This window comes from Cyprinodon variegatus, unplaced genomic scaffold (assembly GCF_000732505.1).
Source record: "Cyprinodon variegatus isolate N-32 unplaced genomic scaffold, C_variegatus-1.0 Scaffold1132, whole genome shotgun sequence".
Taxonomy (NCBI): domain Eukaryota; kingdom Metazoa; phylum Chordata; class Actinopteri; order Cyprinodontiformes; family Cyprinodontidae; genus Cyprinodon; species Cyprinodon variegatus.
Genome location: NW_015151585.1, coordinates 51,565 through 66,154, shown reverse-complemented (window position 1 = coordinate 66,154; position 14,590 = coordinate 51,565). Strand labels below are relative to the sequence as shown.

Below are 14,590 nucleotides of genomic sequence, written 5' to 3'. Positions count from 1 at the left end.
CTATTTGTTAGCAAAGGCTGTAGGAAAGTATAGTTAGTCTTTATTTAGAAAATATGGATGTTTTGCTCATTAATTTTCCTGTTGGAACAGTGTAGATTGACCGTGTGGTTCTGGTGCCTATCCGCTTTCGGCCACCCCTCAGTGTACATTGGTTATTGCCTGGCCACCTTTATATATATCTTTGGGTCCATTTCTGTTCAACACTAAACTACCCAGCATGGTTTCTTTCTAAGATACATCCTTGCTAATTTCTGTGGTTGCAACTTCTTTTAAAGTTAGCCATTAACAAATGTTTTTATGGTTCTTATCCAGGGTGGATCTAGAATGGGGCAAAAGAAACACCATAACCCCTGTGAAATCTAATTAGCCCCCTATACCCTTTACATAGAAGACTCCTATATGCCAATAGAAACAAACTATATCCCATAAAACATAAAAGTGTAAATATTCTTTAATAGTAGTTTATTGTTGTGAATAATTAATTGCTGTATTTTCACTGTCATTTTTTGTTAACATATCAACTATAAAACGTCAAAGGACATTCCACATGATGGTAAAACTGCTGCCACCAGCTGGTTTAGAAGAGAACTGCATGTTCCAGAGGCTGGGCAATAAGCTGGTTGCATATTTTGTCTTTTTTTAAAACAGCAACTTGTGTTATGTTTAAGTAAAAATCTATCTGACAGCTTGGTGACTATTAAAATATATAACTTAAATTTCAACTATTTGTGATGTATTCCGTTATAGACCATGATGTGTTCTGCTTATACTGTATACTGTCTTTTTTTGTATTTAGAGTTCACTTAACCTGAATATAGATGTGAACTATATTTGATTTTTAGTTGTATGTTGTTTTCTTAAGAAAACATGCTTTTTAATCATGTAGTGTACCATTAAGAAATAAAAACAGTTTCTGTCAGAAATATTCACTAATTTTCTTTGACAATAAATGATACACAGAAAAAAACTTTGTCAAATTAATAAACATGCAAACAACACAACATCAATGATGCACCAAAACTACAAAAGTTCTAATTAAGTTACTTAAAGGTTATATTACACACATAATAAAACATATTATTGTAAGTTCCGAAGGATAACATAATAATCATAAATTTAAAATGATAAACCTTTCTTAAAAGTCTAATGAACTTTGCTGTACAGTAATTCAAAGTCGGAATGGCTGCTATTCTTTGTATCCAGTAAAATATTATGGTTTTTAAAAAAATAAAATAAATATCAAAAATAATAATAATAATTATATATATATATATATATATATATATATATATATATATATATATATATATATATATATATAGCAACTTGACATACTGCATGTCAAATGTCTGTGCCATACAAGTGCAGGCCATTTACTATTTTTCCATATGTCTGAAAAATGTTTTACTGTTTTAGTCTCCAAGTAGTGGACATAATTCCCGCTAATATGCTTTTACATTTTGAAATGTATAGAATTAAACCCCAGTCCGTGACTTCCTGTCTAAATATAAGATGTTATTATTCTTCCCTTCTTTCTTCAGCTTTTGACTCATATTTCTCTCTTATTCACTGATATGCACTCTGACTGGAATGTTCTTCCTCTAATTGCATTGATAGATTGTAACCCTTTTAATTACATAGCACTGGGGTGGAAAGTAACTAACTACATTTACGCCCACACAAACATGCTAAATAACATTTTGACAACAGATGTAAATAATATTAGTCTTATCTGCTGCTTTTGATTAGAATTAATTTGGCTAAAGCTAAAAGCAGTTGATTAGGCTTTACTTTAGAGTGTGTTATCTTTAACTATTTAACATGAGGGATGGGATGAAGATCAGAATCACCAGATTCTGAGGGGGAGGGAAATCAAAGAAGCTTTTTGCATATGTAGAATGATCCAGAGGGATTGATATGAGAGAGAAGGATGCTGAGATGGGAGAAATGAATCACTCCTAGCCAATCAATGTAAAAATAGAATTTCTCATCTGATCCAGAAATTATGAGCTGTGGATTTCAGGAAGTAACCTGGCCTTGAGTGCAGCTCTATACTGCCCTCGTGTGGTGAGTCTGAAGAGGGACAGGTTAGTTAGATGGACTGCACATATTAACATTTGTGTCATTGTTCGTGTTGCAGCTTTAGCCTGTGTTTTTACTTTTTTTTATTTTTATTTTTTTACGGTGACGATTGTCATGCTTTTTCTGTCAAATTTATGTGGGGAAACAAATATAACACCCATTAAATTCAATTGCTTTAAAATATTTTATCCAACCAAGCGTAGTAAATATATCTAAGCATATAGGAAAATACATTATATCCCCTTCTAGAGTCAAGGAGCATTTATGTCATTAAACCTACTAAATGTATTTGAATCACATCTTAAAAACTAGTTAAAGTTAATTGCACTGCTAATTTTTAATATTTTTATTATTATTATTATTATTATTATTATTATTATTATTAATTTTAAAACAGACAACAATCGCTTCATGGTAAATGTCAGCATAATGACATAGATTTGAATTTCATTACCTTTGCATCTAACATAGCTTATATCCATCAAATGTTTTGAAAGGTTTTAAAAATTCACCTTTTTGTAGCAGCGGGAATATTTGATGCGCTTCTTACTGAATAAAGTTACAGCAATCCGGATCAGTTTTAGGTTTTGTCTCATTATTTATAACTGATGAAGCATTAATTGCTTCATGATTCAACATTAATAATTTGCAGGAAAACCCCACATTTGACATCACTGAAATAAGCCCTTTAATTATTAATAATGCACAAAATATGAGATGAATCAATTATCTTGCTTCACCAGAAGTCTTTACTCAAAGCAATGACTTTGCCTGATGATCTCATCTCAGGATAACTTGGCAGGAGGTGCAGATGAAAAAGCAAAGCAAAAACATTTTCTTTGTGCTGCTGTCCTTGCAAGAATGAGCACAAAGTCATCAATAGCTTCAAAAATGAAGCTGTAAAACAAGAATAGGCTGAAGGAAAATAACCCATAAGAAGAAATGGACCAAAACAGGAGAACATGGGTGTTTTTCACATGGTCTGTTTCTGCCACACAGCATGGTACTGTGAAATCTGATGGATATTATGCTTTTTTTTTATTTCAAAACATGAAACAAGTGCAAAGAGTTTGTGCAAAGGACAATTTTCAAATAATTAATTTAATTATGCAAAAAAAGGGCCATCTTAATAATTCTAGCCCAATGTAAAAGAAGAAAAAAAGTGATTACCCCTTTACCTAAAATACTTGCCATTGAGTGTTTATGATAATTCCTAATTGGACTCTTAACATCGCTATATAATTTTATGCTCAGTTTTCTTAGGAAATACATTTTTGTGAGAGAGTTTTGGACCACAGATGACAATTTGAATGTTATGTTGTAGTTCCTCGATCAGATTTGGAAACAAGCTTTAATTGTGTTACACTAAAACTCTTATATGGTAGGTGTTTTTTCTGCAGTCAGATTTGTTGGTGAGCGTTTTCCTGCCGCAATGCTCATGTGAGCTTGGACAAAATGATTGGACATTCACTTTCTGGATTTTCTTCTAAATTCACACTTCTCTCATTTAATATAAATAATGACAAGGCAACCAGGTCCTGAATGAGCAAAGCAACTTCAGGTCTTATAAAAAGAACTGAAACTTGAAGCACTTTAGATGTTCTAGTTTCCTTTGTGATCTTCTCAATATGTATAAGGCGGGTCGATGAAACAACAATAGGCCAACTACTGCTGAGCTTCTGCAGTGGCTGAATAGAGTCCCCTGTGCAAGCTACAGTTGGACCTTTTTAAACAGATAAATCAAGATGACATTGTTTCTAAGCTGTCTGTCTGACGTGTTTGTACTTGAATGGGGCATTTTTTTTTTTTTATTCTGAGATTTTTAAGCCTACTTTGTGGTGTCATAGGTAATTGTACTTACTTGTCTGGTCGTAATTAGGTTTAATAGAAGAAAATCTGGTTAATAAATAATTTTGCCCAATCTCTTCCAACAAATGTTTGCATTTGGACTGATAGACTACTTGTAAGGGTGTTGGGGATCCCAGAAGTGTTTTTTTTTTTTAGATTAAAATAGTTTCAAACAAGGAAAGCAAATGTATATCGTGATCAAAAGAAAAGACAGGTTCCACCGAGATTTGAACTCGGATCGCTGGATTCAGAGTCCAGAGTGCTAACCATTACACCATGGAACCACGTGACGTCTTTCTGATACACATTAGTATTAATACTAGAAGAGCTCAGGTCATATCATGTTCTTATCTTTTTAGTTCTCCGAAATACCACGCTATACCACAAGGCAGCAACCTTTTTCATTACCTTGATCAGTTTTTATTACAATCACGTTCTTGCTAATGCTCCTTCGATGATCATACGTTTACGATCACCTGCCGCCCCCTGGTGGACAGTAGTTGCTTTGATCGGAATCATCCAAAACAACATTGTCCTCGATTTGAAAGCACGTTAAATTGGAATAACATTTACTAGAAATATATTTATTTTACTTTTTTTAGAGTATACATCGAAGTTATCAATCAGTAGGCTAATACAAGTTACAGTAGCTGTTGTTTATCAGACGTCCTAAATGTCAGGTTAATGTTATTTATACACAAAGCTGTTTATGCTTGACAGTATTTCACATCTAGGCTCATCAACATATAGTATCAGGACGTCAGACAGAGCATCTAAATTATGATTCAGCATAGATAATGAGAGGGTTTCCTTAATTCCTCTACAGCTTTACATAGACAGTGAATCAAAGTGTTTTCCTTTCCAGTATATCACATTTTTATGTGAACTGTATGTGTTAAGATGAGTGTATAGATTTTACTCACTAAATGAATCATTTGATCACTCATCTTATGAGCTAGATTCAATTAGATAATCAATTTAACTTCTCCTCTCCTATTACTTTGCTGAAGGGCTTATTTCTATGCTGAGTTATGTTTGTCAAGGTACATTTCCATGCAAAATTGGGTTCAGCTGGATACAGAGTTAGTGAAAATCATAAGCCCCACTGAGATGAATACTGATTATACACTTAGAAAAGCGAAGCAAAGATTCTGCTCTGGTCTATTGGATGCTCACAGTTCCTGTGGCAGGACGTGACAACAATAAAGATCTGCAGCTGAGCTCTGCTATGGAATTAGTCCCTGCAAAGTGCAGCCAAAGGATGCATATTTAAATGAAACTAACCCGACCAGTATATATATATATATGTATGTATGTATATATATATACACAGAGATATTTGTTACTCATCTGTAAAATATTTATGATAAAGTCAGGCATTTTCCTGACTTTATCATAAATTAACATGTCAAGAGAGTCTAAAAGATCAGCTGATGTAGCTTCTCTCAGATTCCAAATATGTTAAAAACAATCCACTGGACGTTTCCAAGTTTGAAGACAATTCGCTTCCCATCCAGGAAGCTTTTTCAATTCAAAATGTCAGGAATAGCGTTGAGTTTGAGGTTTTATACAGTGCAAATTGGAACAGATCAGATCTTTCCAGCATTTTTTATGCAATGAGTCACATTAAAATGCTCTAACTGAGGAAATTACCTAAGCTTTTGCTTTTAGAGTGGTTCATGTTTAGGAGGGCAATTTAGCAGCCACACCAGGTACTTTGATTCCTGAACCAAATGAAGGAGTTTCTAAACACATGTTGACTGACCCTGAGTTTTCTGAATAGTATAATAATATGTAGTAATACACCAAGTGATGATTTTAAATATAATAATCTGAAAAAGGATTGATTCAAAAATGTCCTCGGTGAAACTTAGTGGCGGAAGCTCCTAAGCAGGACCAATTAAACTGAAATGATATAGAGATGATTGGACATGAATAGCTTGAGTTATTTTGCAAGACTTGTGAAAGAAAAACAAACAAAAAAAAAAATATATATATATATATAAAAAAATATATATATATATGTATATTAGTCTGTTGACATATAACGCTAGTAGTAGGCCAGACACGAATGCATGCCACACTTTGTAGATTTTCCTCTTTTTTAAATAAGTAGGAAAAGAAAAGAGTGTCTATTAATTCAGTAACACAACTAAACAATATTTGTGTTCCTCTTTCTCATAAAATCCCAAGCAAACATATGAATATGCAACAAAATAAATGCATACTTTTGCTAGACAGTTTATTTTTCCTTTTTTTATTTCACTTCTGAGGAATAAATGAAATATTGAAGTTTCACACAGTTTGTCATATAGAGTACAACAAAAGACAGTAAGATGTGACATTTGGATCACAAGAGACCAATAAAATAAGTTGGATTTTTGTTTTCCTTTAGATGTTGAAGTCTCCCTTTAATTTCCATGACACCTTGGGATATATTTTCCTATTAAAAAACCAACTGATGTTTGAGTCCCATCTCTTACATCAGGCAGGCATCAGAGAGATGTCTTCAGGTCCCAAATAAAAAAAAAAAAAAAACGATGGATACCTGTTCATTCAAAGTGTCTTTGACTTGTTGCAACTCTGCATTTTTACTTGAAACTCAACCTATTCACTAAAAGGCTCTCTATAGTGGGGGCAGCAGAAAGAAACATACCTTGAGTTATTTTAAAAACAAATGATAAGTACATTATGTGGGAAAAGACTGAATATGTTAAGCACATCAAAGTAGTGGCTTGAAAATCCAAACGCAATCGGAAATTAGGTTGATGTAACTGTGCTGCACTAAATGCCAATTTCTGATGTGTCAATGATGATGCAAATGTGTTTTAAACGACAAAAATAAGAAAAGAAATGATAATAAAAGCTTTAAATAACATATTGAGAGAGAGTCAGAACAGATGTAGACAGATGTCAGTGTTGCACAAACTAATCCTGGTAGTGCAGAAGTAAAATGAACATTATTCTGCATCTGTTAGAGGCAGACTCAGAAAATCTAGCAGATTAACTTTGCTTCCCTTTTTTTCTAGCTGTGACTTGGCAAAATAAAATCAAAATAAGCGGCAGCTCAATTTATTAGTGATAAAGTGAATGTGACACATTTAATTCCTGGAGCATTATCTTTTCACAGTGTTGTTTATTTTTCCTCAGCAGCTAGTCCAAAGTCTTTTTTAAAAATATATTGATTTATCTAAACTAATAATATTCAGGAAACTGCATATTAAACATTGTTTCTGAATTTCTTATACTGGTTGAGTTCAAAGATGTTCGTAGTTGATTTTCTGACTTCCAGAAAGGCAGGGCTGGGGAGATTGATCCCTCTGAGGTTGTTAGTTGAAGCACCTCCACAATTTGAGGCTCTCCCAGAGCAATACAATCTCTCTGAAGTTCCTCTACATTTCAACAATGATGGTGAAAAGATTGATTTTGTTCAGCTTTTACATATCATACCCCACACAAAAATAAAACATTAGGCATCCAATGGATCCTAAAACGATGAAATGTAAAAAGAAAAATAGCCTTTGATGAACAATAACATGTGACTTGCAGTATTTCATCTGCCCATTTAAATGGTTAACTATGGATTTTTATTTAATGACAGTTTATTAACTAACTACTGTTCCTGGACAATTGTCACAATGCAATGCTAAACTGGTTGCAGTTTGATGACACATGTAAGGGAAAACAAGAGTAAACTAAACTGTTGGTAGATATATGGCAAGCTCTGCAACATACATACAATAAATGTGAAATAATCAGAGGGAATGTCTTCAAAGTTTGTTTTAAGTTAATGACTTGGAGTTGGGCCACAAACGCAGGTTTGATGGGATAAAAGCACAAAAACACACAAACACATACAGTATTTATGTACAAATGGATGGTTAAAAAGAGTAACAAGACAGCATGAGAAGAAACAAGTGGATGAAGGGAGTTTGGAGGGATGAGAAGGAAAAGTGTCAGGTTCTCTTTGTGTTCGGGATTTAAGCTTTCTTCTTAATCTCTTGTGGGCTTTGCTGTGTTTAGTACATTTCTGTGGCCGTTGTTGCCATTTAGGGTCAGTTAGTTCATACAGTAGTTCATGCCTTAGTGGATAGTTTTCCCTCTTTTCTTTGTGCAAATTCATTTTATTTATTTCCCATCTGTTTATCTTATCCCTAAGGTTAATAGTTTCTTTCTCAACTCCACTCAAATGGGTGTTTTCCTCAGCTTCACTGTTTTCATTCTACCACAGCTGTTCCACATCTCTTCTAATTACACTGCTGGTTATCTTGTCTGCCTCTGCATTTGGCATTGCTGTTTACAGGATTCAGCATTAAGATTCAGTTTTCTCTGTTGACTATTACCATTCTGCTTGTGTTCCAACCTCTCATTCTTGCTCTCTCACTCTCATCTATATGTTCTACTTAACTTTATTATTAAACATCTCAGTTTTTATCTGTCTGCTTCTGGGGTTTTCTCAAAAAAACATGACAAAAAGAGTGATGAAAAGGGTTGTAAAAAGGTAAGAGGAGGATGAGAGATTAAAGCGGCTCTTAAATATGTAAGTTAATATTGAGTTGGATGAACGGCAGTCATAGAGAGGATGAAGAAGGAATAAAGAGATAATTATTGTGTGTAAAAGATGTGAGGGAAGATGGAAGGAAGAGAGGGATGGAGTGGGGATTGGATTAAGGGTTGAGGTGGATGGGACAGAAGGAAGACGGTAGTAAAGATTCATGGCAGGGAGAACTTGGATGAAAAGAGGGGGTAAAAAAGGGAAGGAAGAGTAGAATGAAAAGGGGATGAAGAAGGGAATGAAAAAAGCATGAAGAGTGAGAAGAAAGAAGGTTGTTAAGAGGGGTGACTGGATAAAGTGGGATGAAAGACTGACCATAATGGATGATAAATGTGATGAAATAAGAGGGGTGATGAGAATATGGGGTCAAATAGAGGGATGGTGTGAACAAAGCAGGATGTAAAGAAGGATCGGGGTAATGGGTGGGATGGGAATTATTAACAAGGATGAGTGGTTTATTGAAGGTTCAAAGAAGAATGTGTGGGATGGGAGTTATAAAAAGCGGGTTGAGTTGGTTGGGTCAAACAGGGATGCAGAGGATGGAAAGGGTTAATAAAGGGATGATGAAGAATAGTTGGAAGATTGGAAGGAAACAAGGTTGGATGATGATAGTAAGGAAGATTTACAAGCTGAAGAGAATCATATAGAGATATGTTGAGGACTTCTTTGAATGAAAGATGTTTAGAGCAGGAACAAAAAAGCAGAGGAGAATGAGGAGAGAGAAAGCAATGAGAGGGAGGGAGCGCGGTGTCGAGAGCAGAAGACAAAGTGCGCTGCATGTGAGAGCCAGCCACAAGTAGACTCGCTAAGTGATTAAAGGCGTGGCTGAGGCGTGGTTTTGCTCCCGAACCTAAATTAGCACATTAGCTACATTTATCAAGTTAATTTATTTGTTCTTATTCAGTGCATTAATCTGAGTGAGACAGGTTTCTGGTGACAGAGGAGGTATTTAATCAGAAACAAACTTAAATACCAAAACCACAACCAGATTTATGTGACAGAAACTAGGAAAAAAGGTCTCAGAAGGACAAACAGGTGTGTTCATTTGTTACTTCGCTGATCATAGATGAGATAATGTCCGGCAACTCCGAAATGCTATCTGTGCATCGATTGTCAACATGTTATTGCTTCAACAGAGGGTTGAAATGGATTTCAGCAAATTCCGTCTACTAGATTAAAAAAATAAATTATTAGCCCCCCAGGACAATAAAAAGATTTTTTTTGAGATGGATATCTGTCACACATGAATCCTCTTCATAAAGGTTTTAGGGTCTTAAATTGGTCAGATGAAAAGTTATTTTTAATCTACAATTTGACAGAGAGAATATTTTTTTAGTGACTTCAAAAACAGCTCACAAAATGACACAGCTAATCTCACAAGAAGATAAATCATGTGTTATCTACATCCGTGGGTATCATTATCTGATCATGCTCATCTTTTTTTTTATTATTATTATAACCACATTGACTTAAAGGAAATCATCAATAATATAAATTAACATGTAAACCCAAAAAATCTTTACAAATACAAAACATAAAAGATCAAAGCATCCAATAACATTTAAATAGAAACCAAAACATTTTTAAGAAAAAAACGTCTTTACATGGAAATCAACACAAGATTAAAACACTTCATTAACGAGTGGAAAAAAGGTCAAACATTAGACCGATTCTGTGTTTGTAAGTCTCAATGTAATAAATGCATGAACGCTGTGACCTGAAAGCATGTCTAGATAAACATGACCTCATTAACAACAAAAATTAGCTTACATTAGTAATATGACTGTGATCATTACTGGATAACAGCAAATACAGAACCATTATAATGACTTTCTATTTTACCCATGCTTGCTTCAACTGCTTTTCAGTCCCGTCTCCATTTCTAACATTTAGATTGGAAATGTTCCTTCATTTCTGGGTTTGATGAGCAGAACTTCTCTTTATGCTTCCTTCTCTCTCTCCGGGAAAATAATTTTGGTTTAGAGGGACTTTACACTTGGCTGTTCATTTATAATAAACACATATTATGGCATAAAAATCAGTGTGATGATAGCTCTCCCTGTAAATAAACCTTCCACTCAGTGCATGTGTCCTCCTCTCATGAATGTATGGAACAGTCCACATCAGGAGGTCCATATAAAGGCCAGGCAGCAGTCTGAGTGGCCGGCTTCATGACAAAATAAAACGGGCTAACGGTCGCTGGTGTTTGAGACACATTTTCTCTCCCCCTCACTCTCCCTCAGGGTCACAGGAAGGGAGCCGAAGAGCGCTGAAGGAGTTGTGGCTGTCTCTCCTTCTCAGAATATCAGCACCTAATCGGACACATACAGAGACAAAGGGAGAGCCATTGGCTGAAAGTTGTCCTGGCCAGGTGGAGGGTGTTTGCTTTAAAGCAAGGAACTGGGGCTTTCTGGAGCTGCTGGGGGTGTATGTGTGGGACTGTGACGCATTGGCAGAATGTCGTAGTGGCTGGGGACATGGCTGCCACAGGACAGGTCATAGGAACCCTGGGAGAAACCTGTGGCCATTCCATTGGGTCCTTGCAGGATACTCACGGTTGGCTCTGCAACAGTTTGGAGGAAAAAAGGATGTATATTAGTAAAGATAAAATTGATGAGACTGATGCAAGAAGATCTCATGATCTATCCAAATTATAAAATCTTATCAAGGGCCCAGTCAATTAAAACAAATGATCCCCTGATGCTTAAACTCACCAACATCGTAGACGTTCCTGCTCACAGTGGCCAGGAGTGTGGCGGTTCCTCCAAAGGGGACTTCACGGTGGGAGGGGGACTTCATCTCCACATAGCTGCTCTCTGTATGCTTGCACGCCAGCCCGGGTGGGTCTCTGATAGTGGCATATGGATTATCACTACTCAGGGAGCAGGGGCTGTTGTTGCACATGGAGCTCTTTATGTAATCTGCAGTTGCCACAAGACAAGTTTTTATGCAGCATCACAAAAGATGAAGTGGCTGTCAGAGACTCATAATAGTGGTATTAATATATGAATTTAAGCCAATATTGGAGAATGCCAAAGAGAATGGCAATGAAGCTTGTTGCTATTCTGAAGTTGAATTTCTTTTGTCTGTGGCAGGTAACTAATGGTGGTATATAGTAATAAGAGTACAAAGGCAAGAGAGTGGAGGGCTCATCTCATCTATAACGGTCTCATCAATCTGATAAGAGGCCTCATTAGAGGCTGCAGCAAAGCCCTCTTCACACCCCTGGGTCCCTTACATTCAACATCGACTGCCCAGCTTCGAAGACAAAATGATGTATCAGGCAGCGAGCCATGGAAAGCAATTACTGTTGGGATAAAGGCTCAGCCCCCCCTGATCCTGTCCAGACTTCAGAGAATTCTTGTATAAATCAAAAGAAAAAATACAGATGTGACATTTTAGCAGCTATGAAATCAATATCGGAAGAAAAAAACAATCCTAAATTGAAAACTGGTGCATCAGCTGGAAAGCGTGAAAACATTTCTCGTCACATATTTAAAGCTGAATCTGAATTAACTGGCAGATCAACTTTCAAAAATACTTTAAAAGCGTATTCCAACGCTATCTGCTCACCTTTTCTTGATGCTCTTTGTGGCTGTGCCTCATTCTGCTGAACTTCTGAGAAGTTGGAAAACAAGAAAAAATATTTGTAAAAACTGATTCCTTTTTACTTATTCATTTATTTAAAGTTCATCAGATAGGGACAGAACAAGCCCAGCTGTTAGGATAACCACTGCCATGTAGCTAATTGCTTATTTACAGATCTGGTCCCTAGTACATGAACAAAAAAACCCCCAAAAAAACAATCAAAAAGAATAAAAACAGCAAACAACAATTGCAACAATTAAACAATAACACTATTTCTTAAGTCACACAGTTTGCAGAGATATTATAAAGGATCAAAGTCATCAAATAAAGGAACTATCAATCAGGTTGGTTGTAATGTGACTCCTACATAAGCCACAATAACTTTTAACAACTGGTTATGTTTTACAGGTGAGGTATGTCTCATGCATTCTATGAGGGACATTCAATAAATAATGCTCCTGATCCAGTTCTAGTTGTTTGATCTAGCTGACGTTTTGCATGTGTGATTATTTGACCAATTACAGCTCTGAACTAATTGCAATTTCTGATTTACAAGTGTTTGAACTGAGTCAGGTCTGAAATGGAGCCTGTAGAGTGTTGAGCACTGATTCGGGTTTTGTATGGCCTTGTAAGGCCATATGATGGAGTATCATCACCATAAGTTACTTTCGTTTAATCAAAAGTCTCCCATGGTGTGCATCCTTTCAAATACAAAAAACAGATTGACACTCAACAGGCTCCATTTCAGAGTTGACTCAGTTCAAAACCTTGTAAATCAGAAATCACAATTAGTACAGAGTTGTACTTTAGCACATAATCTATCGAAACATAAATAATTGCACATGCTAAATTTCAGGTAGATCAAACAGGTGGAAGTGGGTCAGAGGCATTACTTATTTAATGCCATCATATGTATGTCTAAGCCAAAAGGTATTAGTTTGTGACAAAAGTCTGTTATTTGAAAGAAAATGAAAGAAAACAGCAAAGACTGGCAGATGTCTCCAAGAACCTTTTGGAGGAATATGTCAATGTGAACTTTTGAGGCTGCTTAACACTGAAAAAGTACAAGGCCCATAAGGAAACATGGTGGTGGAAGCATTTTTCTTTGGGGTTAGTTTTCTTTGTGTGAAACTGAGGGTTTTCTTCGAGGAAGTTGAAATCTTTAATAGCTTCAATTACTAAGTGGTTTGTTCTGGCCACTGCTCATAAGACAAATATTAAGATTCTATTTTTAAGCAATACTGTCAAACAATTCATGCATCTAATTCGAGGTTTAGGAATGTTTACTAAAAAAAAAAAAAAAGCAAAAAAAAAAGCATTTGCACAACCCTGTACCCGCTCCCGAGAGGGAACGCCTATTAAACACGAGCAAGAGCGTGCACAAGCACATTTCTCCTCATGCACGCGCTGTTTAAAAGTTGCTGTTTGTATTGCTCATACAAGCTTACTTTCCAAAAGAAGATTTGCTATTTTTCTACTATGTCATACTCACCCCCGCTAAGAAAATGAAAATGGGGACGAGCACTTAGGAAGGCCTTACGTAAAAATATCACATTCAGAATGACTGACAATTAGGAGGACCACTTATTTTGATGATTCACCTGAAAAAAGATCATCCTCCACTATTACTTTAAGTCATCTATTATAACAACTGTGAACAGGACTTTTTTTTTACCAGGTAGGAAAAAAAATCACAAAAACGGCCTGTTGAAATCTGTAGATTATGTTATTTAATAAGTAACTGCACTCAAAGTGTCTCATCTGTATATTCATCTTATTTGGATTTCCCCTCCATCAACAAAATGTGTAGAGGGTTAAAAAGATGATTTTTTTTCTCTGCATGTTACATCATACATGATGTACCTTATATCTTCACTCCTTTATACATTTAGGCTGTGCTGTCCTACCTTTTGCTTTTTCACTTTTTTTTTTAGACATGTATTTCACCATCTTCAAAGACAAGCCCTTTTTAATGGTTTTATAAATTCTTTAAAAAGTCTTTTAATGTATGTTCATGGCAACTCTAAAATTACTTCTTAGTTTTGGGGAAGTATGTAATTATTAATGATTTTATCTAAAGGTGATATCCAGAAATGTGCAGAATGACAATCAGGTTTGAGAGTTCAGGTTTTTTTAATTAAGGAACAGCGATCTGAGGCAGTTTGATCTTCAAACATGTGTTTGAGGGACTATTATCCCACAAGTGAAGGAAACTTCTGAAGGACGACAGAGAAATAGCTGCAGATGCCCATGAATAACAGAGGTGCTCCAGACCACTAGGGAGAGACGATCATCAACTCATATGAGACCAGAACATAGACCACAAATTGATTTCTATAGAACAGATCCTTGGCAAAAAACATGAATGGGATGCTGTCCAGAGGACATCTGGTGGGAAGACATTAACCACTTTATCTTTCTTAGCATCAGTTAATACCTAAACTAAGGGCCCACACTCCAAAAAGTAGAAACTTAAAGGAATAGTACACCCAAAACATGATTAGCCTTCATTTTCTA

General features: G+C 35.7%; 1 protein-coding gene and 1 non-coding gene across 2 annotated transcripts in view; both read right to left on the bottom strand.

The window, feature by feature from the left end:
• Positions 1-4,142: 4,142 nt before the first annotated feature.
• On the bottom strand, positions 4,143-4,214 carry trnaq-cug. The gene has a single exon. It is a non-coding gene; the product is annotated as a tRNA-Gln (tRNA).
• A 4,796-nt stretch (positions 4,215-9,010) lies between these two features.
• Positions 9,011-14,590, bottom strand: part of megf11 (multiple EGF-like-domains 11) — a gene marked incomplete at its 5' end in the record, with an annotated part of 51,993 nt that continues 46,413 nt past the window's right edge. Inside the window, 3 exons of the mRNA XM_015400678.1 lie at positions 9,011-11,048; positions 11,200-11,406; positions 12,059-12,103. Of these exons, the coding sequence (XP_015256164.1) occupies positions 10,873-11,048; positions 11,200-11,406; positions 12,059-12,103 (428 nt within the window). The remainder of the gene's footprint in view (positions 11,049-11,199; positions 11,407-12,058; positions 12,104-14,590) is intronic.